Here is a 27,896-nt window from a genome sequence, read left to right as displayed (position 1 = left end):
AATATCAATTAATAATTTTGCTTGCATTATTGTTGCTCAATAAACTTGACTTGCATGGTCACTTTTGGTCCTGTGAATTGTTACCGACAACGAATTTTTCTCCGGGTTAAATATAAATGTTTAGCATTAAAACTGGAAGAACAAAATTATCTGTTTTGGAAAAACAGGCCTTAAATCTAGCAAAACTGGTGCAGTATACACGTTATCAAACATTCGCGATGAAATGGCCTGGCTTGAGGCTAAACTACAATCAGTGTACTTTCCCGCCGCCCTCCTCTAAAGCAGACAAACTTAAGAGCTCCAACATTAGCTGCCTCTTTCCCGTAAATGCATCGTTTGGACGAAGGCTTCGGTGAGTGTCGCTCTCGCGCATATAAGCGTCGAAACGACTTCGCAGTATTTCCGAGATGCGTGTCACGAAGTTGCAGAAGGATTGGAAACGACTGGAACCCTTTATGATGCCCTCCCATATGATTAAATTGTTGTAAATTCTCTCATGATACGCTTACTAAACATCCTAGTACAAAAGGTACACCCGCGTTTCGGAGTTAGTTAGAGTCACTACTGCGAATCTTTCGATTGCAGTTTATTAGGGCTTGTGCATGATTGCGTGTTATGCCTTTTCTAGCGAATTGTGTCCAATAAGCGCAATTTTTCAAATCGTCATCTTATAATAATATAAAGAAGATTAATAAACGAATAAATATCTTCAAAATATTTCCTACAATCAACCTTTGAATCAAAATGAAATTATTGTAAGTATAAATAGATTAAAAATTTCAACATGTCACCCGTACCACAGAACAAAATGTAACAGCGCATTGGGCAAAAATAGAAGCCCTTCCAAAACTAATATAGGATTTTTTGCAGTGAATGTGCATAAAGTCGGTTCTATCAGCATCAACACAGTCTTTCTCGGCTAACCGTATGACATGCACTACACCCATCTGGACCGCCGCTGTTTATTTTTTCATAACCCGCCAGAAACAAAGCACTTCGACTGGCCCCGGCTACACGAGTCCTGAATTTTCTGCCTTCATCGCAACATTTTTCTATGTTAGTGCGACAGCTATTACGTGCTCGCCTAGCTCTTTTAGAATTAACATGTAAATTGGGTGGGCCCGAAACACGTGAGCGCCAGGTTTGTAATCCGATTGTACATCGGACCGAACAGAATTTCTGCTTGCCTCCTGCAGCCAGTGCATATGTTTAGCGCAGTTCTTGCCTTCCATAGTCTCCTGTGTTTTTTACTGTTCCGTGAGAATTGCCTCTGGAAACACGCAAACGCTTGATGGCACGGCCATTGCTTTGTGATCTCCAAGAATTTCGGTCCGTAGTCTGCGCGGTATTCCGCTGTTAATGTTTTTTTCTTTGCACACGCTCTCAGTATTCCAGTCAGCGATAAAACTAGGATAGAGTTCGGAATGATTACCTAAGCTCTTGAACAACCCTATGACGTCTCGTATTGTTCCACGTCTAGTTTGCTACAAATGTAATTATCTCTTTGGAACGCGAGGCGAAAAAATGGCTAAACTTTGCCTAATATCAGACGAATATTCGCCGACCCCTACACGTCTGTCTGCAGAGGAGACAACTTTTCAGGTCATCTAGTTGGCGCGTATATGTTACACCGAAGATGTCAAGAAGTGGCGGTAAAGACGCAATTAACATACATCGAAAAGTATAGTTTTCACTTACAGTCTGGAGATGTCAATTTCGTTCCGGCGATTTATATGACTGACGGCGCATTGTTTCTCCTAAGAGGCTTGTAGTGCTATCGCAATAAATATCCTCGTCAGTCTTCAGATGCCCTGTAGTGAACACGAAGTGGATGAGGTTGCGGAAACATGCAGTTAATTTGATTACAAGTTTAAAATCTAGAGGGCGCCACCTGCCCCAATGTACATACTCCCCACATCCCGTTTTGCCAAAGCCTCTCACTAATTTCAATATACGGTTATTAGTGATACGTTTAGCGAAAACTCAAAAGAGAAGCTTGGGCTTCAGCTTGTGTGCTCCATATGCTTAAAGGGTAGCTATGTTGCATTTTTGTGGACATAAGACTGTCTAAATGGTTTAATAGGTCACCATTGGGTCTTTAACATTCTCACCGAATCACCCAGCTTTGCAGTGTTTGCTTTCCAAGCATTTCTTCTGCACTCGACATCAATTTCCTAGAGAAGACAAGCTTTTTGGTCCATCGCGAGCTTTACCGGCAATTTTCTTCTTGAAACGAAGATTTTCAGACAAGTTCTCAGCTGTTTTATAACTTTATTTAAAAGCGTCAAAGGTAACAGTCGTTTGTGAAGCTATTAAACGAATGTTCGTTCTACTCATATAGTTTTGAACGGTCTTTCTACGCCGAGCGGAGCAAATGCATCAGTAAGGAGGACATGTTATGATAAGTTTATTTATAAACATTTTTTATGCAGTACCAAATTAAAACGTTTAAATGAAAAATGTGCAGTTCAAAGAAGTGCGGCGCGATTGTCAATTGAGAGCGAACCTTACTATCGATCAATGAAATTGCTCAGGATGCTTTCGCGGTTCCACAACGAAGTATGAACCGAGGAAATCCCTTTGCTTGCAGTTCCTTCGAGATGTACGATGGTAAAGGTAACGGGATACATTTTAGCGGGAAAACTGAAAAAGAGGCAGTGTACTGGGCAGTTTTTTTCTGCACGCAAAAGAAACAACCCCAGCGACATGAAAGGTGGTGGAAAAAAGGAATCCTTTATTGTGTGCCAATTGATTGCTGATAATTAAAGCCGCACTCAGATATATATATATATATATATATATATATATATATATATATATATATATATATATATATATATATATATATATATATATATATATATATATATATATATATATATATATATATATATATATATAGAAACACTTATGAAGGCAGCCAACAATCACCGAAACTAAGGTGCATAGGAGAAAGTGTAATTTTTTTATCAGTTGTGCTTATCATCGGGATAATAATACTTATATTAATATATCGCTCTAAAGAAAATTACTTATAAAGCAGCAGAAAAAACAACCATGCCGCCGGTGGGATCTGAACCCACAACCTCCGAACTTTCCAATCTGCTGCTCTAGTGGGTATTTATGTTTTTTGGGTGTAAGCGAACCTTGAGAGTGTTCACCAGCGCCACCCTCGTCCATAGCGCTGGACGTAGCAGGTCCTCTAATACTGCGAGTGTGACGTGGAACGTCATCTAACGCCGAGGGCGGAAACTGTGCGAGAGCCCTCTTAGGCTACCTATGGCATCAAGACTGCCAGAACCGAGACCCTCGTTAAGCTATTAGCAGACAAGGCAAAGGAAATGATGGGCTCGTTTTTGACAAACTTATGAAGGAAGCCAACAGTCCCGGAAACCTAGGTGCATAGGGGATGTGTAACTGTTTTTATGAGTCTTATATATATATATATATATATATATATATATATATATATATATATATATATATATATATATATATATATATATATATATATATATATAGGTCGCTTACACCCAATAAACATAAATACCCACGAGAGCAGCAGATTGGACAGCCGTCGCCGTAGCTCAGTTGGTAAGAGCACCGGACGCGATATTCAGAGGTCGTGGGTTCGGATCCCACCGGCGGCATGGTTGTTTTCTCTGCTGCTTTATCAGTAATTTTCTTCACGCGATAGATTATTCTAAGTATTATTATCCCACTGATTAGCACTACACATTAAAAAAAATTAAACATTCCCCTATGCACCTTGGTTTCGGTGACTGTTGGCTCCCTTCGTAAGTTTCTCAAAAAACAAGTCCCTCATTTCCTTTACCTTCTCTGCTAATTGCTTGAGGAGGTTCTCGGTTCTGGCAGTCTTGATGTCATAGGTAGCATAAGAGGGCTCTCACACAATTTCTGCCCTCGCCGTTAGATGACGTTCCACGCCACACTCTACAGGACGTGCTACGTCCGCCGCTATGGTCGAGGGTGGTGCTGGTGAACGCTCTCAAGGTTCGCTTACACCCAATAAACATAAATACCCACGAGAGCAGCAGATTGGACAGCCGTCGCCGTAGATCAGTTGGTAAGAGCACCGGATGCGATATTCGGAGGTCGTGGGTTCGGATCCCACCAGCGGCATGGTTGTTTTTTCTGCTGCTTTATAAGTAAATTTCTGTAAGCGATAGATTATTCTAAGTATTATTATCCCACTGATTAGCACTACCCATTTAAAAAAATTAAACATTCCCTATGCCCCTTGGTTTCGGTGACTATTGGCTCCCTTCACAAGATTGTCAAAAAACGAGTCCCTCATTTCCTTTACCTTGCCTGCTATATATATATATACAGTGTAAAGAAGAAGGTGACATGCAAACCAGACGAATCATGACAAAAAAGAAGCTGGCCCTGCGCCTCAGCCGTATTGCTATCGCCACGAATGTATGTGCCTGACCTGGCTATCCTCGCCTTACATTTGGTGGAGATGCGAGGTGAGAGCCCTGGAATTGCGCAACCGTACATCCCCCCCCCCCTGCGTTGCACACCGACGTTCAACATCAAGCCGTATAAGTGGGCCAGTGGGCCCAGCTGTTACCTGCGCCGGCTCACTTCGCCAATGCGACCCGGCCATCTTTAGTAGGAACGATGAGCAGGACGTCGAAGATCGGCTCACGTCTTACGAGCGGGTGAGCTTTCACAGCAAGTGGGGCGATGCGACAAAACTAATAACGTAATTTTTATCTCAACGGCGTGGCTAACCTGTGGTATCGGAACCACGAGGTGGACATTCGATCTTGGTCTCCTTTGAAAACAACCTTCTACGAAGTGTTCGGTCGTCCTACTGTACGGAAGCTCCGCGCTGAACAACGCTTGAGCGAAAAGTCTCAGCAGGCCGGCGAAATCTTCACCAGTTACATCGAAGATATCCTTGACCTACGTGACCTTGTCAACCTCAACATGTCGGAAGCTGACAAGATTAAACACTTTAAGGGTGTGGACGACGACGCCTTTCAGATGCTGTTAGCGCGCGACTGGCGCACCGTTGCTGAAGTCGGCACCCTCTGCCAAAGCTTTGAGGAGCTGTGGAAACAGAGGCTCTTGACTCGTCAACACCGCCGACAGGTTTAGTCGACTGATGGGCTGACGCCAGCATCTTACACCTCCTCTCTGCTGCACCAGATCAAACACTTTGTTCGGGAAGAAGTGGCGCAACAGCTGTCTCTTCTGCCGAGCCCTACAGAGCGAGCTCCATATTTGACTCCGGCTCTTCTACATGCCGTCCAAAAGCAGGTTGCCGAGACTCTTCCACCCTGCCATGCGCCACCACCTGTCGTCGCTCCACTGCCATACGTGGATTACGTCGCCAGACCTCGACTGCCTACCTATTCTTTGCATCCAACACCTGCGCGTGCGAGGGCTCCTCTTCAGCCGGCTCCGCGAGTCAGCAATCCCTGGCGCACCACCGACAACAAGCCAATTAGCTACAATTGCGGCTTGCCTGGTCATCTGACCTGGCTTTCCCGTCGTCGTCTCCCAGTCTACACGCCACCTCCTCAAGCTCCCGCGAACTGGCCTTCCACGAGTCAGAACTCCGGGCCTGCTGAGCCGCCGTCGAGTCGTTCTTTTTCTCCTCACCTTTCGGCCCTCTCTAGACACCGTTCATCTTCGCCGAGGCGCTTCTCCGTTTCTCCTATGGGACATCGGCCCAATACCCCTCAGGAGGAAAACTAGGTGCCGCAGTCCCTTAAGCGGGAACTGCGTTCCCGTCGAGCCTTCTGAGGACTCGCATATTCCCTGCTAATCTGGTCGAAGTTTCTCTCGAGGGTATTTCTGTCTCGGCCCTTGTGGACACCGGTGCTGCGATTTCTGTTATGGACGAAAATTTTGGTCGTGAGTTGAAGAAGGTAAAGACGCCGATTGCTGGACTGTCGCTTATTACGACCAGCGCTGAGCATATCAAGCCGTCCGCAGCGTGTGCCGCTAGAGTTGATTCAGGACTCTCTCTACACGTTAGAATTCGTCGTGCTGCCTTACTGTTCCCACCCTTTCAATCTGGGCTGGGATTTCCTTTGCCGCCATGAAACTATCAATTATTGTGCTCAAGCGGATGTCGGGTTTTCTTCTCTGCCCAATCTTTTTCTGGGCGCTACTCTTTTTTTTTTACCCCTGTAAAAGCCCTCGCCGCCGAAGACATCAACCATCTTCCATGCTCTGCCGCTTTCGTTCACCTGTCTTGTGACTCTATCCGTGACGACACTGTCCTGTTAAATCCAGACCACACTTTTCTGCATCATAAGTGTCTTCCTCTACTGACTGTGTCCCCGCTGGCTTCTCGACACTTTCGGTCTCTAACCCGTTTTCCTGCCCTACCGCTCTGCACCTTGTTGAATGCCTCGGCATTGTGAAGCCCATCGCATCTCTGCTCATCCGCGAGGCGACCGACGATACACCGCTCCTCGCCATGAACGCGTTCAGCCCTCCTGCCTCTACGCCAGATCCATCTTCCACCCCATTGTTCTTGCGCTCCATCGACTCCCATATTCCTCCACCGCAAAGAACACAGCTTCTCGTCCTTCTTCATCGATTCCGCTCTTCCATCGACGCTCGCCAAAGTGCCTTGGGGCGAACTTCCACCGTCACCCATCGCATCGACACTGTGCCCAGGCGCCGCTGTGAAAGAGCCCCTATCGTGTGTCTCCAATCAAGCGCGAGATTTTTGCAGAGCAAGTCGGCCAAATGCTTCAAAACGGGTGATTCAGCCCTCAAGCATCCCTTGGGCATTGCCTGTTGTCCTTGTGAAAACGAAAGATGGCTCCATACGCTTCTGTGTCGATTACCGCCTCCTTAATAAGACTACGCGCAAGAATGTCTATCTCCTCCCACGAATAGACGACGTTCTGGACTGTTTTCAAGAGGCGGAGCGTTTTTCGTCCCTCGGTTTACGTTTTGGGTACTGGCAAGTCCCCATGGAAGCGGCCGATCACCCCAAAACGGCTTTTGTGACCCCCGACTTAATGTATAAACCTAATGTTATGCCGTTCGGCCTTTGTAATCCCACTGTAATCTACGAAAGGATGATGGACCAAATTTTTCGGGGACTCAAGTGGAAGAAGTGGCTATGCTACCTCGACAACACTGTCGTCCTTTCCCCCGACTTTAGAACCCTTCTCTCCAACCTGAAGCAAGTTTTGACCTGCCTCTCTGACGCCAGCCTGCAGCTCAACTTGAAGGAATGCCGTTTTTCGGCGCATCCACTCACCATTTCAGGACACGTCACTAAGGAAAGCGTTTGTCCCGACCCAGCCAAACTTCGCGCTGTCGCTGCCTTTCCCAAACCTACTTCTATCAAAGACGTGTGCAGCTTCTTAGGTCTGTGCTCTTACTTTCGCCGGTTTGCTCGCAACTTTGCTTTGTTTGCTGTGCCTTTAACACAACTGTCCAGCAGTTTAGATTTTTCGCTGTGGTCTTCGGCGTGCGAGGATGTCTATAAAACCTAGCGCCGCCTTTTCACAGCGCCGCCTATACTGCGCCATTTCGATTCTACCGCTCCTGCCGAGGTCTACACGGACGCCAGTGGTGTTGGCCTCGGCGCCATACTCACTCCAGTGCATCTGTGGTTTTGATTAATGCAAAATAAAAACATACAGAGCGCTACTTATAAGATACAAACACAAAGACGAGAGCAGACGCACGAGCGCTTCCCAACTAGCCTTACCCTAGTGAATTCTATGAATACGTTGTTGCCTATGCAAGCCGCACACTTACGATGACTCAATGTAACTACTCCATTATTGAAAAAGAGTGTTTGGCCATCGTATGGGCCATTCCAAAAATCCGCTCGTACCTCTAAGGCCTCTTTTTTGATGTTGTGAAGCACCATCATGCAGTACGTGTCAACATAAATGGATCACGCCCACAAGGTTGGAATACCATTTTGCGGAACGAAAACCTACTTTCATTCGTTTTTACCCCGGACATTCGACGAGTGGAATCACCTTCCCGCACCACTGGCATTAATTAATGATCACCATTTATTTCAAGATGCATTAGCTAACACTGTATAACTAGCAACCTTCTGTAATATTGTCCTCATATTTCTTTGTTTTGTTACTTTGTATAACCACTCCCCTCTAAATTTCATATGGCTGTGAAGATATCTTAAATGAATAAGTAAATAAATATTTACGCTGCTGCCAACTGCACAAGGCATCTCCTCATCGGTCTGCTGGAGAGTTGCAACCGCTCCCTTGACCACCACGCCCTTTCGACCGGATCGGCATTGATTTCTACGGTCGGCTTCTCCGCATACTGCGGCCGACAACCGTTGGGCTATCATTGAGGTTGATCATAATACGAGCTATCGCCTAAACCACCATGATTCCGTCTGCGACAGCAACAGACGTTGCCTCCTTCCTTTTGCAGTGTTTCGTCCTTCGTCACGGTGTACCTCGTGAACTGCTTAGTGACCGCAGATGCGCCTTTTTGTCCAATGCCGTCGAACCACCTCCCCCTATCATCCCAAGACCAACGGTCTTACCGAGCAATTTGACCACACCCTCGACGACATGCTTTCTATGTATGTCGCATCAAACCACACAAATTGGGATCTCGTCCTTCGTTATTTGCATTTTGCCTACACCACCGCTCAGCAGTCCACTACTGGCTTCTACCCCTTCTTTCTCCTTTAAGCACGTCATCCGTCTGCTACAACAGACACCATTCTGCCTTACCAACCTGACGCCTCGGAATATACCCCTGTTTGCGAATCCATGCAACACGCCGAAGATTGTCGCCAAATCGCCCGGTCAGTTACGACTGACACCCAGCATCGCCAGAATTTCCGCCACGACAACGCTCACAACCCATCGCATTACTCTACTAGCACGCTTGTGTGCCTCTGCATACTGACAAGTGCTCCTAGACTGTCCTAAATATCACAGCCCCTACCTTGTCCTAAAACGCACATCTGTTAATTACGTCGTCGAACACTTTATGCCGTCTACCGATCTCCGCTGCCTCGGCCGTGAAACAGTTCACATCCAGCGTGTCCAGCCTTACTACAACCCCGCCATCTTAAATTCGCCTTAAGTCGCCAGGATGGCTCCTCTTCTCCACGGGAGTGATTGCAAAGAAGATGTCACAGCAATGTGGCTCAGCCGTATTGCTATCCCCATGAAAATCTGTGCCCTACCTGGCCGCCCTCGGAATGTTTTCGCCGCTGCTCCCAGCTCCTTTCAATCAACCCCCAGTTACAATCTCTCTCTCTCTCTCTCTCTCTCTCTCTCTATATATATATATATATATATATATATATATATATATATATGTATATATATATATATATATATATATATATATATATATATATATATATATATATATATATATATATATATATATATATATATATATATATATATATATACCAAAAGTGATTTCTGGCAGCTTATTGGTCAATATAATATAAAATCACCAAAAATTGAAAAACATAAGAGGATTTAATTCACGACGTTTCGGCGGGAGGACCAGACTTTTCCGAGGCTGGTCCTTCTCAGAACACTCGATAAAAACTGGCCCTCCAGCCGAAACGTCATGAAATAAATCCGGTTATGTTTTTCAGTTTTTGGTGGTTATATATATATATATATATATATATATATATATATATATATATATATATATATATATATATATATATATATATATATATATATATATATATATATATATATATATATATATATATATATATATATATATATATATATATTGTACCTCGTGGTTTATTTAAAGCAGGTAGGAGCAGCGGCTAAAACATGCGAGGGCGGCCAGGTCGGGCACAGATATTCGTGGAGATAGCAATACGGCTGAGCGACATTGCTGTGACATCTTCACTCATATATATATATATATATATATACAATGAAATGAAAACATAATATATACCTGTTGAATTATAATTTTAGGCCATGGAATGAGTCAAATTCAATATTTTTTTCATCAACACCAAAAATTCAAAGACCCATATAGACATTCTCATTTGGTCTCCTTGGTATCAGTGATTGCTGGCTTCGTGAATACATAAATATGTGTATATATACGCACTGCTCTGCAGTGTGTGGCGACGTCGATTGTTACACTAAAAATTCTTATGAAATGAGGAGAACCGGAAGTAAAACGTGCAGTGCATAGTTGCAAAAGAGCCCAGTCGTAAGCACAGACAGGCTTCAGTCCGGAATCATAACCTAAATAAGAGAATAATGATTTCTTCTTAATCAAATGTGCCATTTTGCTATTTTTTTCTGTGTACTGGCTATCTTTCTATGCTACTCGTTTATCTCACACTTTTCAATTTCCGTTAATATTCAGAAATTTATTTCAAAGGAGCGAATAGCGCTAAAATTATATCATGCGGCATTCTTGACTCCCTGAAAATGATCACAGTATGTGACACAATGGTTAGCATCCAGGACAAGGCAAGACATCACAGTGTGGGGACTGCCTACCTTAGTGAAGAGTACACCTTGAAGCAGTGACCGGATTCGCACTCCTAGGTTGAACGAACTTGCTGCTTCAAAGCATGCCAGGAGAAATTCCGCTGTACAGCTCGCCACGAACAAAGCCACCAGCATGAAAACTTCGGCGCTGGTCTCAGCTTCCAGTAGTTTCCTTCAATAGTAAGAATTATGTAAAAGAGCATCGAAAGAATGAATAACGAGATGGACAAGGCGAAATGAGCAGGCGCCAAAATACGGTATAGCATTTATTGCTTAATCTCGTAACTTAATTCGGGGGGTAATAATATAAAACACTCGTCCAAATGACTAAAACCATCTGTTCTACTGCCAGGCTGGAGAAGCAGTAGCCTTCCTCTTTATACTGCGGAACAAACATACAAGGGTGGTGCTTTCGACACACGGAGTAATAGCAACTGCCATCTAAACGATAGACAGCGGTTGCTCCCATGCTGCACAGCACTACCTCTTGCGCATTTCGACAAAGCTTCAAATATTTTTGAGTTCAGTAAGCAGATATATAGCGTTGACAGCCAATTAAAAACTACAGGTGAGTTGGAGTGTAATAAAAAGCGTAAAACACAGTAGAAAGGCACCACTGTTTCTGTAAGAAAGCACAATTTAAGAGTTTGCAAAAATATCGTGCTCAATATTCTCGCCTGATCATAAGATACCACTTGATATGCCCATTAACAGCTGTTTCCCCTTACCAGTACTGATCAAAGTCTGTTAGGAAGTGATTGGCGCAGGCTAACATCCTCATTCAAAGGGTACTGTTCGAACTCTACAAATTCTCCTTGAAAGCCTATGTCATCGACAAGACAATTTTATAAAAGTCGTTTTATTACGTGTGCAAAGTTTTTGCGTCCTATGAGTAACCAGGTTTGATTTGTAAAAGCTTCCGTCAAAACTGTATTGTTGTAGCAGCTTTTACCCCCCAAAGGCAGCTAGGAAAATCTGCATAATTAGTGGAAAGTTTGAAAGCATACATTTAGGTATCGTTGCTATATTTGTGCTCTCCGTGACTGGCTTCAGCAGTCCGGATGAAAATGACATCACGGAGAATTTATCTGTGTTACAACGCTGCTATAAGATTTATAAGGTCATGGAGAATATTCCCGATAATTTTAAAATATATAGCTTTTTGGGCGCAATATTCCAGTGCAACGTTAAAAAAGTGAAGTGCTCCAGCTGATGCTAAAATGAAGTGATTCTTGTGAAATAAAAACGCGCTGAGAACTCAGTGAAGAACACATTTTTCGTCCGGATGTGAGTTTTTGTTAGAAGCTTCTTCAGACTTATGCAGGAAATCCTATGCTGAATTCCCTGCGTTGCAAGCCTGCTTATACAGCCGTAGCTTTGGTTTTTGTTTTTGCGGAAAAACAAAAGCAAGAGTGCACAGATGTTCCGTTTTCACAAAGTACTAACTGTAACTGTAACTGGCACTTGACCTTTCTAAACCTAGAGTGCGGCTTTCGAATTTGGGGCATGTTTGTCATATGGTGGATAAATTTAATCTAGAAGAAGCAATTTTCACTCTGGAGAAAATCTGTATTGACCAAAACAGAACAAAACAATACAACTCTCCACCACTGAGATACACATGATGTTGTACAACAGTTGTCTTGAGTAGTGAGCGATGTTTTAAAAGTGGCTTTCTAATTTTTTTGCCACTGTAATTTATTGACATTTTTTATATCCTAAGTTCTCCTGATCGAGAGCCAAGCAAAGTGGGCAATATCTAATGCAAGAACCGCCAAAGAGATAACAATTGCCAGTACAATAAGATCAATGAATACGCTTTTCACAAATAATTTGACATGCGCACGAAGAACATGAAGGCAACGAGGGTAGCCGGAATCACTCGAAAAGCAGCATTGTCCTTGAATAAAAGGAGGAAAAATTAAAAATAACGAACCCAAGCGTGTGTCCTATGTCTATGCATTCTTGGTGCTTACACAGTTCCTTCTTAAATACTTCACCAATAAACCACCTGGATTACGACATATCAACAGGTGGAAATGCTTACCCAAGGATTGGTATTCGCAGTATGACGCATGCTTGGTAAGCCAAGTTGGCCGCTGCGCAGGTGAGTGCATCTTGCCAGATCACGCGCACTATACAAGTCATGAAATGTTTCGCTCCTTTTCCTCTGAAATGCCTAGAAAGGGTGCAGATCACACGCCCAAAGCAGTTTAAACCCTTTACTCGATGCCAATGTATAGGAGCTGCGGTTCAATGAGCATCTGCATTAGCCTGCTAGAATTGTAATAGTCGTGTAAACTTATACGCGGATGCTGCGGGTGGCAGATGTGCTGGGCCGTGTAGTATCCTAATAAACAAACCGAGAATAATTGAGGGTGGTTGAGCGTGAAATGCCTAATGGCATAATATGATACTTACCCAAGTCTGAAACATTTCATTTTTTTTCAAATTCTTGCTTGGAAAGCGCTTGCTGCCTTTCTGACAAATTTCATAAACAAACACAAACGACATACGCTGACCTGATTCAATTTCATCTTTTGCCGAAGATTTTTCAGCAATGGCCAAGTTTAGACATCTTTATTAGTTCTACGTCGTCCTCTGGGGAACCAATTATTTTAAGCAACACATCGGCGTCACATCTGACACATTTGGAAACGTCACATTGTGGTTCTGAAAGCTGAAGCGATATCGTAAGAATCGGTGTGAACTCCATACACATGAATAACACGATTATTCATGTACGTATGCAAGATGCCAAGAGTACGGGATGTTTAGGAATTTCTTTCTCAACATAAATATCGTTTTGTACGGCGATCATGGAGTTAAACATATTGTATTCCTTGAATTGTGTCAGTTATCGGTACACTTTCTCCGCTTTAAGTGTTTTGTTATGGTAATAAAGCTTCTATATTTACCGATAAGTTAAAAAGGTCTCCCGAACCCTCATAATGTTGTCATCGTTATGGTTTCGTTACGGCGGTTAACCTCAAAAGCTACTCAGGTTATGAAACACACCATGGTGGACGGCCCTGACTAATTTTAATCACCTAGGGTACTTTAACTTGCACTGTAATTGTCTTGAACGGCCATTGAAATTCCTCGGCGTTACCAAATAAATACCACAACAAGCAGGTGAATTGCTGCGTCGTTAGTGCGAACAATATGGTACTGTTCCGAGACGAAACTACTCATGAGTCACATGCCGCACGAAGAGACATTTTCCAATAAGAATCGTTATAAGCACCGTCCCGCTTAATATATATATAGATGGCCACGTAATCACACTTTCGTCTATTTTTTCAGTTTCTAGCTGTCGCCAAAACTGTTTTGACACGTAGACAATATATTGTCCAGGAATTTTACTTAAATTAAGGGCTTGTCTCGCGGCTGTACTTAAAAAGTAAATATAGATATGCTTCCCCTGCAGAAAGTAAACGCATGTCTGAAATATTTTATTTTCGTATGAAATGAAGAATCAGGCTCATTAATGAATTTCGGCAGCCGCAGCACAAAAAGGTGGACCAGACGGGCGTTAACGCAGATCTATTTCTTTGAAATAAACGCGGCTACACATACACGTGATTAAGGAAATGATTTACCTCATATGCCATGTTCCGCAGTAAAACGAGCATGCTTAATTCTGGAATGTTTCCGCAATCCCCCGCATTACATAGTCTTGTAGCACTTGCGTGAAGGAAAGAAGGACAGAAAAGCACAGAAGTGCGCTCCATTATGTTCGTGCTGTTCCGTGTTTTCTTAAAAACGAAATAACTAAGAACACTCGTCAGTAAAGCGCATGCAAAACCGATTCTTTCCTCGTCTGATGCTTCTACGCTGCGGCGTCAGTTCTGTTAAAGTGACTTAGCCCTTTCCATGAAAAAGGAATACGCCTTTGGCTAAGTTCACCATCGCTTCTGAGCATTTTTTTATTCACATAGGAAAAAACTCCCGAGTCACTAGATGGCTGAGAGGTTTCGGTATTTTGTATTTGTTGAAGATTTTTTTATCTGTGATCAGAATGCTTTTCAACAAGAAGTCAGCCAGAGTTTTACATTTGTTGAGAATAAATTCATTCCTTTGTGCTAATCTGTGACTTTTGAAGATGAAATTCTCTATCTTCACATCAAGTTTTTACTCACAAACAACGATGTTTGCCGAAGAAGTGTGCCTCGTATCAACCAGCCCATCTTAGCATTTGGTTGCAATCACTAAAAGTTAATAAAGAGAGAAGTACTCAGCCTTTGCTTTGAAAAGTCCCTCGCAAAATCAGGTTACTATTTCCTGGACCTAAGTTTTTTTTCTCGCGTAATACGCTTATGTGGAGCAGGCGGCCCGGTTCCACTACTAGTTTCGGTTGCATAAATTATTTTGAAGCGCTTTGGTGCTTTTTAAGTCATCCTCAGGCACCCATTAAAAAGGAAATTGTGGGTGTGACCCCAATGGTCGCACCATTTCGCACAACCTAAAGAATATTCGTGAAAAAAGACCATGTGAAGGTGCTTTTCACTGCGCCCCACAAGCTTGAAAAACTTTAGCGCTAAGCAGACCATATGCTTCTCCCGAGCAAGAATGCTGTGCGACACTAAAAAACATACGTCGATTTCGTAATATGTGTGGTCTTCAGTTTTCCGCTATTGTGTGGCAAAAAGTATGTGGCGCAGAGTTAACAGCCCTAGTGTTAACGGCCGGCTGCGGTAACGCAACAACGTTACAGAGTATAATAGTGCTCTTTTTTTGCCAATTCGCTTTATTCAGTGACGAAGTTTGTACCCGTTTTGAATAAGTGCCATTAATTATAAGCCTTGATGAACATACACGAAAATTTACTAAAACAGAAAAAAATGGCATTACAAGGAAACAAATTCCAGGGACTCTTAATAACGCGGCAGCGGAGGAGCTATCGCTTCACAAGAACTGACCTCACTTCGTGTCTGATGATGTCAAGTCACTCAAGCCAATGAGTGAATTTTATGAGCGATGACAGGTTTTTTTTCCCGATGAGGCGTGAGTCTTCATCGCAGTATCAAAGAGGTAGCTTTCTTTATGAGTTCTAGGCTTAGAGTTACCTTTCACTGCACATTGGGGTTCCTCAATGTTAAAAGGCTTCCTTGCTAATGTTTTAGGCGATGTGGGTAAAAATCGGGCAGGTTTCATTGAATTAATATGTTGGGAGGGGTGCTCGTTTCTGTATTTCTGTCACCGTGTTTCTTTGTCAAATAATTCGCGCTCCTGAAGTACCACCGACTAACTCGGTGCACCAACTTTCCGCCTGTAATTAATGTGCAGCTCTCCACTACGCCGCCTATCATAGCCCACAATAGGTTTTTTAATGTTAAAACACGCTTACCTACATGTAACTGTTCTACCGTGCCCATAGAACATTGCAAACACGTTAAAGGTGAATGTTTACGAGTGCACGACATACACTGTGTTGTGCCCTGGACCGCCTCGAACCTCGCCCATTAACCGAGCAAAAGATCCTCGGTCCGTGGCCACAGCAGTCGACTGCCCTCAAGACATACAAGGCACTTTTTGCCTACTTGAGAGCGACTGGATTGAGTGACAAATTGTGACAGTGTTGTATGTGTGTGTGTGTGTTAGGCCTCTTCCCCTTCTCTCTTCCTCCTTTTAGCCCCCTAATCCCTCTTCCCCAGTGCAGGGTAGCAAACCGGAACCCCTTTCTTGTTAACATCCGTGCCTTTCCCTCCTCCTCTTTATCTATCTATATAGAGATGAATGCAAACGCCGCATTCATACTCTTCCGCGCTGTTTGTAAACATGCTGCGTTACTTTTCTTTGAGCTAAAGATTCTCGTTTTTTTAAGTTTTCCTTTTTTCATAATGGCGGCGGTTCTTAAACTCTGTAAAAACAGCGGAGCGCTGATTTTGAGAACGGCCGTCTCCGCCAGCGTGTCACGCACCTCGAAAAGCGACGAGTTAAGTTGTGTACACAGTTTTTTTCTCGACGATCTAAGCAGGAAGCAGTCACACTGCGGATGCTGCCTCATCATGTGAACCATAATACTGAGGGCCAAGAAGAAAAGTGGAATCCCCTCACAATGTCGGGAGAAGCGGCTCGGTTAGTTTCCTATTGGGGTTCGATTTGCTGGACTCAGCAGCGTTCTTAAAAGAAAGAGTGTTCAATGTAGCAACGTTTTTGTCTCGTTTATGGAATTCTGGCATTATTTTTAGTGGATTTGATGCAACCTGCGCTGCGAAGGGCTTCCCTAACTGTCTCGTGCCTTATCGCGTTTCAATATGTGGCTTAAGTTAATTATTTATTGCCAGAAAACTTCATGAGATAAAACTTTTTTTTCTCACAAGTATTCGCTATTGAATAGGGATATATATATTCCAATCATTCTTACATTTCTTAAAAGTCCTGTTTTTAAATACAAGACTTAAAAAGCTTGTATTAATAAGAGCATGTTTCACTGGCATTTCATCCATGTTATTACATTCCAAACCTCAAAGGTCTTGGATGAAAAAATGAGCGATATCCATCTATATCGACAAATTCTGCCGCGGCAGGCTAAATGTTAATTCCTATTCAGTGTCCTTTTAAACACCCTGTGGCAACCAACTCTTTGCTTACTTTTCCTGGAGCTTCGTCATAGCCCTTATTTGAGGGCGGCAGCGGAGTGCATCGCCCAACAGGGGCAAATCATCGTGCACCACTTTTTCCCTGATGGCAGCATTCCAAACGTGCCTGAAAGCAGAGCAGCGAACAAAAAGTTTGACGATGTTTGTGAAGTGCCACTCTTAAGACTGGCTAAAGGAGTTGCGTTCGTATTGTAGTGATAGCTATATGACGGTAGCATTTCGAGCCTTCAGCGTGGCGGTGGCACGTGATCGTGGCGGTGGCACGCGACGGTGGTGGCGGCGCCGCCGCCGCTACGAGGTTGGTCACGTTACCAGCCACGTGGTGCGGAGCAGCTGCTGCTGCTGGGCGAAACCGAGATGCCACAGCTGTGCGCATGCGCCGTGTTATGTAGGACGAAGACGAAGAAGGAACGCCTAGCGAAACCTAGCGGCGAAAGACTGACTTGTTATTCAACTGAGCAAGTTACATTTGGCCAGCTGTAGCTATCGCGTCACTCCATGTTTAACGAGAGCTAAACCACCGCCAATTTTTATTTATTGCTTTGCACTTCGATCACGGTGTTGATTTGTTATTTTGGCCTTAATTCAGCAGGACTATACGCTTACAAGGGCGCTTCGAACTAGTCAACGTGTTGAATGGAAGATTACAACGTAATTAACAACGGCTATATTGAATCTGTTCTCATAGTAAAAAAATTCGACATCACTAGTGTAGAAAAATGCAAAATCAAAGGCTAATTTTTACCCACAACAGGAACTGATTACGAAACGCCGATAAACGTACCTCCTTATATGTTCGGTCCTAAAACCGAATGGTGCAGGCCAACACAAAATAAAGATAGCCTACATTGCCCCACTCGTGCCAAAAAATAGTCCAGAGAGAGCTTTAGTAGAGGATGGTACACATGAAGGAGTCATTTCTTTCGTCGCGCAATAATTACCCAAAAGTGACGAAAAGCCGTTATTTCTAAATGAGCTAGTCGCTAAGAGAGATAACAGCTATGCAGTGAAACAGTGGACAATTTCACGGATTTCTTACCTGAAAACTGTGGTGCAAGCCATTCTGCCAAACGCCGAGTGCCTATCTTCGTTTCTGTCACTTGATACCTGCGGCATAGCATAACTCGCTAAACGTAAGGCAATACGCGGGAAAGCTCGAAATTATTATTAGGTAGCTCGAGTGCGTAGCACACTTTTCTTTTTATGTGTATATTAAATTCTAATTTGTCTGTTTAGGCGACAGATTTATTTAAGTGTGAGTAATTGGTTTAGCAACTCTTTTTGCCGCCCTTTTTGGTTCCAGCATAAAGGACTAGTACAAAGACACATGAATGTCAAAGAATACACAAAATACAATAATAACACGAAACCGAAGACACACTGTGCGAATAATTCACTCCTCTGCGGTGGCCCACTGCCTGCGGAGTTCGGCTTCTGAGCCAATAGATTTCGCATCAAATCCCTGCAGCGGCAGCCATTTTTTGGTGGAGGCGAAGGTGCGAATCGTCCACACCAAATTTGTGAATTGTTTCTTAAGCAGCAGTCGCAGGCTCTTTCAGGCAAGGAATGTCGATAACTAGCTTTTAAGGTTAGCCCTAGATGCAATCAAAGTCAAAATGTACCTAATTTTTGTAGCTTTTAAAATAATATTTTTGCTCTAAATATTGGTATGAGATATATCTATTTTGCTATGGCCTGCTAGGCAAATAGCTGATGAAAGTTGAGATGGACCATTTTTGTCACTTATACCTAAATTCTGCAAGCTGCCGGCGACATTGCGAGATATCTTACTCGTATTCATTTGAAAGGCTCAAATAAATGTGTAATGTATGAACGTGAATACTGCCTCGCGGAGTAGTACGAACAGCTGTGCTAGCGATCAGCTTCTGTTCTCAATGTGGAAGCTCCAGCTTGTTCCTGTGTCACTTTTGTAAATCAGGGAAGTATATTTAAAGCATATTTCAAGGTTTAAAGTAAAACGGTAATCGCACAGGCATAGGCAGGTATTGGCAGAGGCTCCAAAGTGTTCTATTTCATGGTTTGGCTGAGTTTTCTAAAACTTTTGTCAGCAAATATTATGAGGTAATTGGTGAAATTGTGTTTCATGTTTCAGCCTACAAAAATACTTGCTTTTCTGGTGTTGGCACTGAGCAAGAAAACTGTATAATTTTATTGTGATACTAATTACTTAATTACAAACTAAAAGTTAAGTTTTCTTTTTCTGTTATTTTAACTAAGTCCCGAGTTACTCATAGTATACGGCGTTCTAATTTCCATGCTTAGAGCAATGGGTTTACAGTGGCAGAATTAACCCTCGCAGTCTGGGAGTGATCAAAAGTGGGAACCACAGCTATATCCTGAAGTAAACCAAATGGCCAACTACTTTGCAGATGAGAGTTTTGTTACTGGCTTAGATATACAGTACTTGCTTCAAAGGCCTCTCGAGCATTAATCGGGAGGTACGCCATAAATAATGGCGCCCAAAATGTTTAAAGCTTTCTCCTATTTTTATCATTCACGCTGTACAAATGTCTTAAGATGCAATGCATACACAGGATTTCAGACTGTTCTGAGGCGCGCGCACTCGCCCTATATATCCCATTTATGTTCACCCGCGGGATATAAGTAACCTAGGCAAGATGCAGCTAGCTGCTCTTTTTAATCTGTCATAAACCACTACATCCACCAGCACCTCTTTCTTCCCGTCTCCAGGCTATTTCTGCTGAAGTTCTCAGTCCAAAAATATGAAAGTGCTGGTCCCAAAATGCGAAAAAAAAATTATCCCGTCTTTTCGACAAATTTTTGTGTAGTTTGGCGAACATGTCTATTTTCAAGGCAGAACTGGTTCGGATGGTAAGACAGCGGACTTCACAGTGACGCAGAAAACTCTGCGTCACAGAGGACACAGAAGATCCCAAAATACTACCAAGAATTTTGTTTCGATAGCAGAAAATTTTCTGTTCTGCTTTTCACAGGGAACATGAATGTTTTCCTTAAAATTTAATTATCAGAACGATTTTGTCGATGCATAGCATTCTAAAAGTCCTTTTAACAATGCCTGTGAGACAGCTAGAAATTGCAATGCGGCAACTTTCCTTTTCTACCTTTTTATCAGAGGGCCGGACTTCTGGCGTGTCTTGGCAGCCAGAGAGCAGAAAACATCCGGACACCGTCACGAGCAATACGGCATCAATTGTCCTCCCCATCTTGCAGAAGTCGCTCGCGACGCAGTGAATGATCTCCTGAAAGCGAATAACTGAATTTATGTCATAGGTGGGAAACCAAGAAGAGATAGCCGTAAGTAAAGGCGCCTTAAGGTTACATTGAACTTCAGTGGCACCTTGGTGAGAGCCAAGCTGGTAAGCTGGTGATAGCCAAGAACAACACTGAGGTATTCATGAAGAGCAAGAATATTGTTACAGGTTCTATTTACAAATAATATTTACAAGGCAGGTCGAGAGGAGCCTGGTGCGCCGGCGGCAGGATACTTGACTTTTTCTTATACTTTCAGCCGCCGCACGTCTTCTTCATTCCTCAGAGCCCATGCGCAGCACGTGACATTTCCCCATTCGCAGACGAAGCCCTTTGGGCCAGTCAATCACTCGGGGTCCCGAGAGTGGAATGGCTTCAGCCGGGCGACATGCACGACCTGGGTTGTCCTTGAGCGGCGTCCTTGCGTTGATTGGGGAGAGATGACATAGTTGATGTCATTGAGGCGAGCAACAACGATGAACGGGCCCGTGTAGTGGGATAGCGGCTTTTCTGATAAGCCACGCTTGCGTAGGGGCGTCCACAACCATACAACGTCACCGGGCAGGTAGGAGACATCCTTGCGCCGGCGGTCATAACGCTGCTTAGAGCGATGCTGTGATGCCAAGGTGCGTATCCGGGCAATCCGACGGGCTTCTTCAGCGCGACATAGAGTGTTGGCAATAGAAGGCTCGGTGTCGAGAGAGAAAGGTAAGATGCTGTCGAGGGAGCTTCGAGGCGGACGGGCATAAAGAAGGAAGAATGGGCTGTAACCAGTTATTTCATGCCTCGACGTGTTATAGGCGTATGTAATGAAGGGAAGCACGTCGTCCCAGTTCTTATGGCGGGAATCGACATACATGGCCAGCATGGTCGTGAGTGTCCGATTGGTACGTTCAACCAGTCCATTAGTCTGTGGGTGGTACGGCGTCGAGTGGCGAAAATGGCATGAACTAAGACGCAGAAGCTCTTCCACAACGTCTGCCGTAAACTGGCGACCGCGGTCACTGATAACAACTCGAGGAGGTCCATGCCGGAGGATGACAGCACGAAGAAGGAAGAGCGAGACCTCAGCAGCGGTGGCGCAAGGTAGGGCGGCGGTCTCACAGTAACGGGTGTGGTGATCAACGCACACTATAATCCAGCGGTTACCGTTGGACGAGCGGGGAAACGGGCCGAGCAGATCGAGTCCAACTTGTTCATATGGCGTGCTTGGAGGTGGCAAAGGATGCAGGCGTCCAGGCGGAGAAGTCGTGGGAAGCTTGAACCGCTGACACTGCACGCAGGTGGCCACGTAGCGCTGAACCATGTGACGCATTTTTGGCCAGTGAAAACGTTCTTTGATGCGGTTAAGGGTCCTGGCAAACCCCAAGTGCCCAGCCGTGACGTCATCGTGCATTGCCTGCAGAACAGAGGAGTACAGAGTAGCCGGAACGACGAGGAGAAAGCGCGCACCTCCAGGCGAGTAATTCGTTCTGTAGAGTAAACCGTCGCGAACGCAGAAAGGGCTTGCGGATGTCGGGTCACGGGCTTCGGCAAAAAGCGGCGCCAAGTGCTGATCCTTGCGTTGTTCCATCTGGAAAGTGCCAAGATCTGGAAACTCTTGGGAAACGGCAGCGAGATAGTCATCGACGTTTTCATCATCGGAAGTAGTAACCGTGAGCGGCAGCCGCGAGAGGCAATCTGCGTCGGCGTGTTGGCGGCCACTTTTGTAAGACACTTTGAAGTTAAACTCTTGGAGGCGTAACGCCCAGCGGGCCAACCGACCGCACGGGTCGCGTAGATTGACCAGCCAGCACAGAGAGTGATGGTCTGTGACGACTGTAAAAGCACGTCCATAAAGGTACGAACGAAACCGTTGTACGCCGAAAACAACGGCGAGACACTCTTGCTCTGTTACAGTGTAATTGCGTTCCGACTTGCTGAGGGTGCGACTTGCATAAGCGACAACGTGTTGATTGCCCTCATGGCGTTGGATAAGCACAGCACCCACGCCGATGCCGCTGGCGTCAGTGTGGAGTTCAGTCGGTGCTGTCGGGCAGAAATGACGCAATATTGGCCGCGAGGTGAGGAGAAACTTGAGCTGCCGAAACGCGGAGTCGCATTCGGGAGTCCAGTGGAAAGGGGTGTCTTTCTGCAGGAGACTTGTAAGCGGGTAGCCTAAATCAGAAAACATGGGAACGAAACGCCGAAAATATGAGCAAAGTTCTAGGAAACTCCTGAGCTCTTTCACTGATTTGGGTTCTTTGACACTGCTTACAGCTTCAACCTTCTGCGGGTCGGGTCTGAGGCCATCCTTGTCAACGAGATGACCAAGCACAGTAATTTGGCGTTCACCGAAGCGACACTTCTTCGAGTTCAGCACGAGGCCCGCTCTCTCTATGCAGTCTAGGACAATGGCTAAGCGGCTGTTATGTTCGGCGAAGGTCCTACCAAAAATAACAACATCGTCCAGATAACACATGCAAACTTGCCACTTCAGGCCACGTAAAAGCGTATCCATAAATCGTTCAAAAGTGGCAGGAGCGTTGCAAAGGCCGAAAGGCATAACATTAAATTCATACAACCCGTCAGGTGTCACGAATGCTGTCTTCTCTTTGTCTTGCGGGTGCATCGGGTGCACCGAGGAAAAGTAGGAGGCTGAGTGGAGGCAGTCAATGGGATCATCAACGCGCGGGAGCGGGTAAACATCCTTCTTTGTGACAGTGTTAAGCCGGCGGTAGTCGACACAAAATTGCCAAGTGCCATCTTTCTTTTTGACAAGGATCACTGGAGCAGCCCACGGGCTTGAAGATTCCTGAATGATGCCGCGGTGCAACATGTCACGGACTTGTTCATCGATTATCTGACGTTCGGAAGGCGAGACGCGGTATGGCTTCTGGCGAATCGGCTGTGCAGATCCAGTATTGATCATGTGATGGGTACGGGAAGCTGGAATCGGCGGTGGTTGGTCGCGACCAAAGTCAAACACGTCCGCATGCTTCATAAGAACGGCCACTAGTACCTGGCGGTCGCTAGTGGGTAGGGATTTGTTGACCATGGCTGGGAATTGAGAGTCGCTCAGATCGCGGCGTCTAGTTGGACGAGACACGTTGTCAGTGATCGCGGCAACTGGTACAGAAAAACGTTCTTCAAAGCCAGCAAGTTTTAAACCACATGGCAATACTGCAGGTTCGTTGGAATGATTGACAGTCCAAAGAGTGGCATGGCCCTTGGTCACATGGACGACGCTGCGGGGTACTAGCACACTTTTCTTTGCACTGTTAAGGGAACAAGGTTCCACCACAGCATCGAAAGCATCAGAAATCGTGCTCGAGGACACAACGGGAACGAATATGGCAGACATTGCTGGAACGACGGTATCTTCAGAGACAGAAAACACTTGGGCAACCACTGGCGAGTCTTCTATAAGAGCTGACCGAAGGCCAGGACTTAACGATATGCCACCACTGCGGAAGTCGAGAGTAGCGCCGCACTGGTGCAAAAAGTCAATACCGAGGATGATGTCATGCGTAGAACGAGGGAGCACCGTGAATTCAGTTCGGAACATGTGGCCAGCGATCACTACATTCACAAAACAAATACCAATCGGAACCAATGATTCTCCCCCGACACCCCGGAATATAACAGCACGATCCCAAGCGAACATTATTTTACGACACAGACGGTTCTTGAAAGTTGAACTCATCACTGACACCGTGGCACCAGTGTCCACTAAGGCCATGACGCAAATACCGTCCACTAAAACTTCAAGGCGGTTCCTTAACATAACAATGGGCAGAGTAATTGGCACTATCGATGATTCGGCGACCGCACCTCCATCGGGCGCACACGCTAGTTTCCCGGGGGCGGTGGGGAACGACGTTGGGGGGAAGGCGAGCGGCGAGAGCGGTGCGGAGGTGGAGTCAGACTTCGGTCAGAGGCAGGGGAGTCGTTCCGTGGTGGCGCGTAACTGGATGGGCGCTGAGACGATGTGAAGACACGGTCATGAACAGGCGCATTGAAACTCAGGCGAGGGTTCGACCATTGGCGCTGGGAGCGGGAAAACTGGCCCCGGCGACGGCAGAATGTAGAGATGTGACCGATCATACCACAGCGGTAACAAAGTGGTGGGTCGGGGGGGCACTCGGGATAACACTCCTCGTAGCCAGTGTCGAAACGACCATCGTACTCCGGCTGCCGCAGGTGGCGTTGCGGATGAGCTGGCGCCCTGGGGCCGGGGCGGGTGATCCGGGGAGCGTCGCTGTAATCAATGCGAGTAGCACTGGTAGGGGCCTGGGCAGACAAACTCCAAGGGGAGGAGCGGGAGGCGGGAGCTGCCTGCAGAGAACAGCTCCCATACGGGACCTCACTGCGGCGAGCAAGATCTTGATGCCGGGAGAGTTCGTCACGCACGATTTGACGAATGACGTCAGGGAGAGTCGCCGCATTCACAGGCTCGTGGAAATCCACGCTGGCGACGGTGGTGACGTTAGGCAGGCGACCGAACTTGGGAGTAATTCGACGCAGTTTGAGAGCTTCAAAGGTGCGGCAGTGCTTGATGATATCCGTGGGCGAGTCTAAATTTTCTTTACTAATAAGAAAGCTGTAGACGTCCTCTGCGATGCCCTTGAGGAGATGACCAACGCGATCTTTGTCGGACATACTGGGATTAACGACGTTGCACAGCTTCAAGACCTCTTCTATGTAAGTCGTGCAGGTCTCTCCAGGCACTTGCGCTCTCTGAAGCAAAGACTGCTCAGCGCATTTTCGTTTGGCAACAGTATCCCCGAAGCAGCTGCGGAGCTCTTCCATGAAGCGGTCCCAACTTGTTATTGATGCCTCATGGTTTTCGAACCAAGTTAGCGCGGTGCCATCGAGAAAGAAGACGACATTGGCCAGCTGAAGAGTGGCATCCAGCAGTTGTATTTGCTCACCCGCTTGTAATGGGTGAGCCAATCATCCACGTCTTCGCCAGCCTTCCCGGAAAACGTCCGCGGCTCACGGTAGTGCTGCCAAGCGGGCGGTGCGGCGCCGGTCGGACGTGCGTCGGCCTCCTTGGGCATTTGCACGGGCAACGGTGGCAATCCGGCGATTCTTCGGCTGCAGCGGTTGCGAGAGGGGTCCGTGGTGATCGACCCATCACCTCCACCACACTGTTACAGGTTCTATTTACAAATAATATTTACAAGGCAGGTCGAGAGGAGCCTGGTGCGCCGGCGGCAGGATACTTGACTTTTTCTTCTACTTCCAGCCGCCGCACGTCTTCTTCATTCCTCAGAGCCCATGCGCAGCACGTGACAATATAATAAAAACATGGCACGAAACACCTAGAAAACTGAAGTGGTCGTGAAACGCGATAATTTGCTTATATATATATTTGCGTGCCGTGACTCGCATCCGTGTATCCGGTTACCTGCTGACGTGGGCCACAATCCGATAGGTTGCCATGATAGGCCAGCGCTCTTTCGTGAAGGGCAACTCTCGAGAGTGGTGTCTACCTACCTCCTGCCTTTCTTTTACTGGAAATTTCACGCTATGCTCTCCGAAGTTTTCTGGTTCCTTGCGCCATGTTTCACATGTGACACAGATTGTTGAAAGTGGAGAGAACATATAAGCCGAATGGTTCATTCAGATTAACCTTTTTACCTTGGTTCGATCGATTTTTTTACTTTACAGAGTATCAGCAGCCATAAAACTAGCGAGATACCCGCCAACGAAAGGGTATAGCTTTGGCATTAAATCCCGAGGTCGCGTTACCTACTAGGTTAACAATTCTTCCGGTGAACACTGCCTGCTTGAATGTGATTGTTATACACAAGCTGGGAATTAGTGCGCTCGGCGACTGCTTTTCATAGAAATGAAGAGAAAGCACAGGGGTGGAGAGTCCCTAACTTTGTCATTAACAATTTATTTTCTTCACACAACGGTACGCCTGGCCGCCTGGCGATCTTCTGTTGCCCGGTGAGTTGATTACAGCACTGTAGCAGCTTGCGCCATCTATTGGGCTGTCGAGTAACTAGACGTGCCCTGTAAATTAGTTCTCAAGAAAACTGTTTCTTCCATGATTTTCAATGTTGACAGTTAGCAGTTGCGTTAGAAATGTGCAGTAAATAACGAATACTGACAATTAGCTGCGGTTTCAGAATAAGAACAATAATTGGAAACGGGTGCTATATTCCGCTCCGTGGGAAGAGAGGATGCGTTTACGCTCCGTAGCTTTCGCTTCATTTCCAGAAAAGGTTGTCGAGAAAAATAGCAATCTACATGCATCATAATCTCTATTGAAGGTACGAGTACATGCCAACGTGTGATATGGGGGGCTTGTCAACACCTGAAATTAGGAAGCCAAAGGGAAAAGGACTGCAGCCTCAACCTATTGGTTTGAGCATAAGCCTCCTATGCGGGAGGCATGGGATTCGATCCTCCGTGCCGCCGAGTACCCACCGGTCTCCAGTGCGGGCAAGCACTCCATTAGCCTGACCCACAGCTCCATTCAGGTGAAATGCTTGAAAATTTGGTCTATAAGAGCACTTTCGTTGGACAAAAAAAGTTTCTTTCATGGCACTCTTTGCCCAACATGTCTTTGCGCCAATCAAATATATCACTATCATCATAATAGGAAACGCCCTCGTGTACAGAGAGTTCCTCTTTCCAGACAAGAGAGGAGGCGTGACTTCAATGCATTCGGAGCATCATCGCGTAGAAGTTGGGCTATAATTGCAAAAAAAAATGGCGGAAAAGAAAGAGACTTCTCTTTCTTCGATTAAGAACTCTCAAGGCCTCCTTAGCTGAGCGTTGGTCATCACATATTTTAGAGCAGGTACGCTGCATTATTACGAATAACCGCCAACTAGTAGGTCAAAAAGAACGCAAAGTTCACACCGTTTTCTGAGAAGTAGCCATGATGTCCGTTATAACAGCCACCAGGTGCAGGAAGTGTGCGCCACATATAGAGAAAGACACACCAGTCTGGCGCCACCTTATCAGCAAGGTTGTAAAATTTGCTGACACCTGAATATGAAAAGGAAAAAATCGTCGGTATAAGCAAGTGCACAAAATTACCCACTAAAATATATTCATAACGCGCGAGGGCGAATTTCTTGAAGAATCTGCTGACAACAGCGACACAGTGCTGTGATGTCTGCTCAAGGCTTTTAAAGAACACACTGAAATAAAGCCCGCTATGCAAGCCGCCACTTGTCAGGGTAAATTCACTGCAGGGCCACGCTCTCTTTCACTGACACCTAACAGAATTTCTTGTGCGCCTCGTATGTTCAACCTAGGGTGCAAGTTGCCACTGTCATGTGGCACGACACACGTATTCCTAGAGCCACGATGTCACATTAAAACGCTCCGGTAACATCGCAGTTCATGCGGCTTGTTAACCGCGTCCGGAAACCTAGTGGAACGTAACGCTAAGGGCATGAGTTGAAAACGACTTTTCGATGACCCGGCTGTCTTCTTTCGCTCCTAGGCTAAGATGAGAGAAATCTGTTCCAGACTTTTTGCATTTTCCTAGTTTATCTTTCCACAGGTCTATATATCAATTCTACTAATGTTT

General features: G+C 45.4%; 1 protein-coding gene across 1 annotated transcript in view; it reads right to left on the bottom strand.

Moving 5' to 3' along the window:
- The window catches only part of LOC144134114 (uncharacterized), a 56,370-nt gene that overhangs the window by 6,985 nt on the left and 21,489 nt on the right, over positions 1-27,896 (bottom strand). The window contains exons 4-9 of the mRNA XM_077667092.1: positions 27,218-27,346; positions 20,209-20,346; positions 18,144-18,211; positions 17,097-17,210; positions 12,547-12,678; positions 10,509-10,671 (exon numbers count right to left, since the gene is read on the bottom strand). Coding sequence (XP_077523218.1) covers positions 10,509-10,671; positions 12,547-12,678; positions 17,097-17,210; positions 18,144-18,211; positions 20,209-20,346; positions 27,218-27,346 — 744 coding nt within the window. The remainder of the gene's footprint in view (positions 1-10,508; positions 10,672-12,546; positions 12,679-17,096; positions 17,211-18,143; positions 18,212-20,208; positions 20,347-27,217; positions 27,347-27,896) is intronic.

Source organism: Amblyomma americanum, chromosome 5 (genome assembly GCF_052857255.1).
Source record: "Amblyomma americanum isolate KBUSLIRL-KWMA chromosome 5, ASM5285725v1, whole genome shotgun sequence".
Classification (NCBI taxonomy): domain Eukaryota; kingdom Metazoa; phylum Arthropoda; class Arachnida; order Ixodida; family Ixodidae; genus Amblyomma; species Amblyomma americanum.
This window is presented reverse-complemented; position numbering and strand designations above follow the sequence as displayed.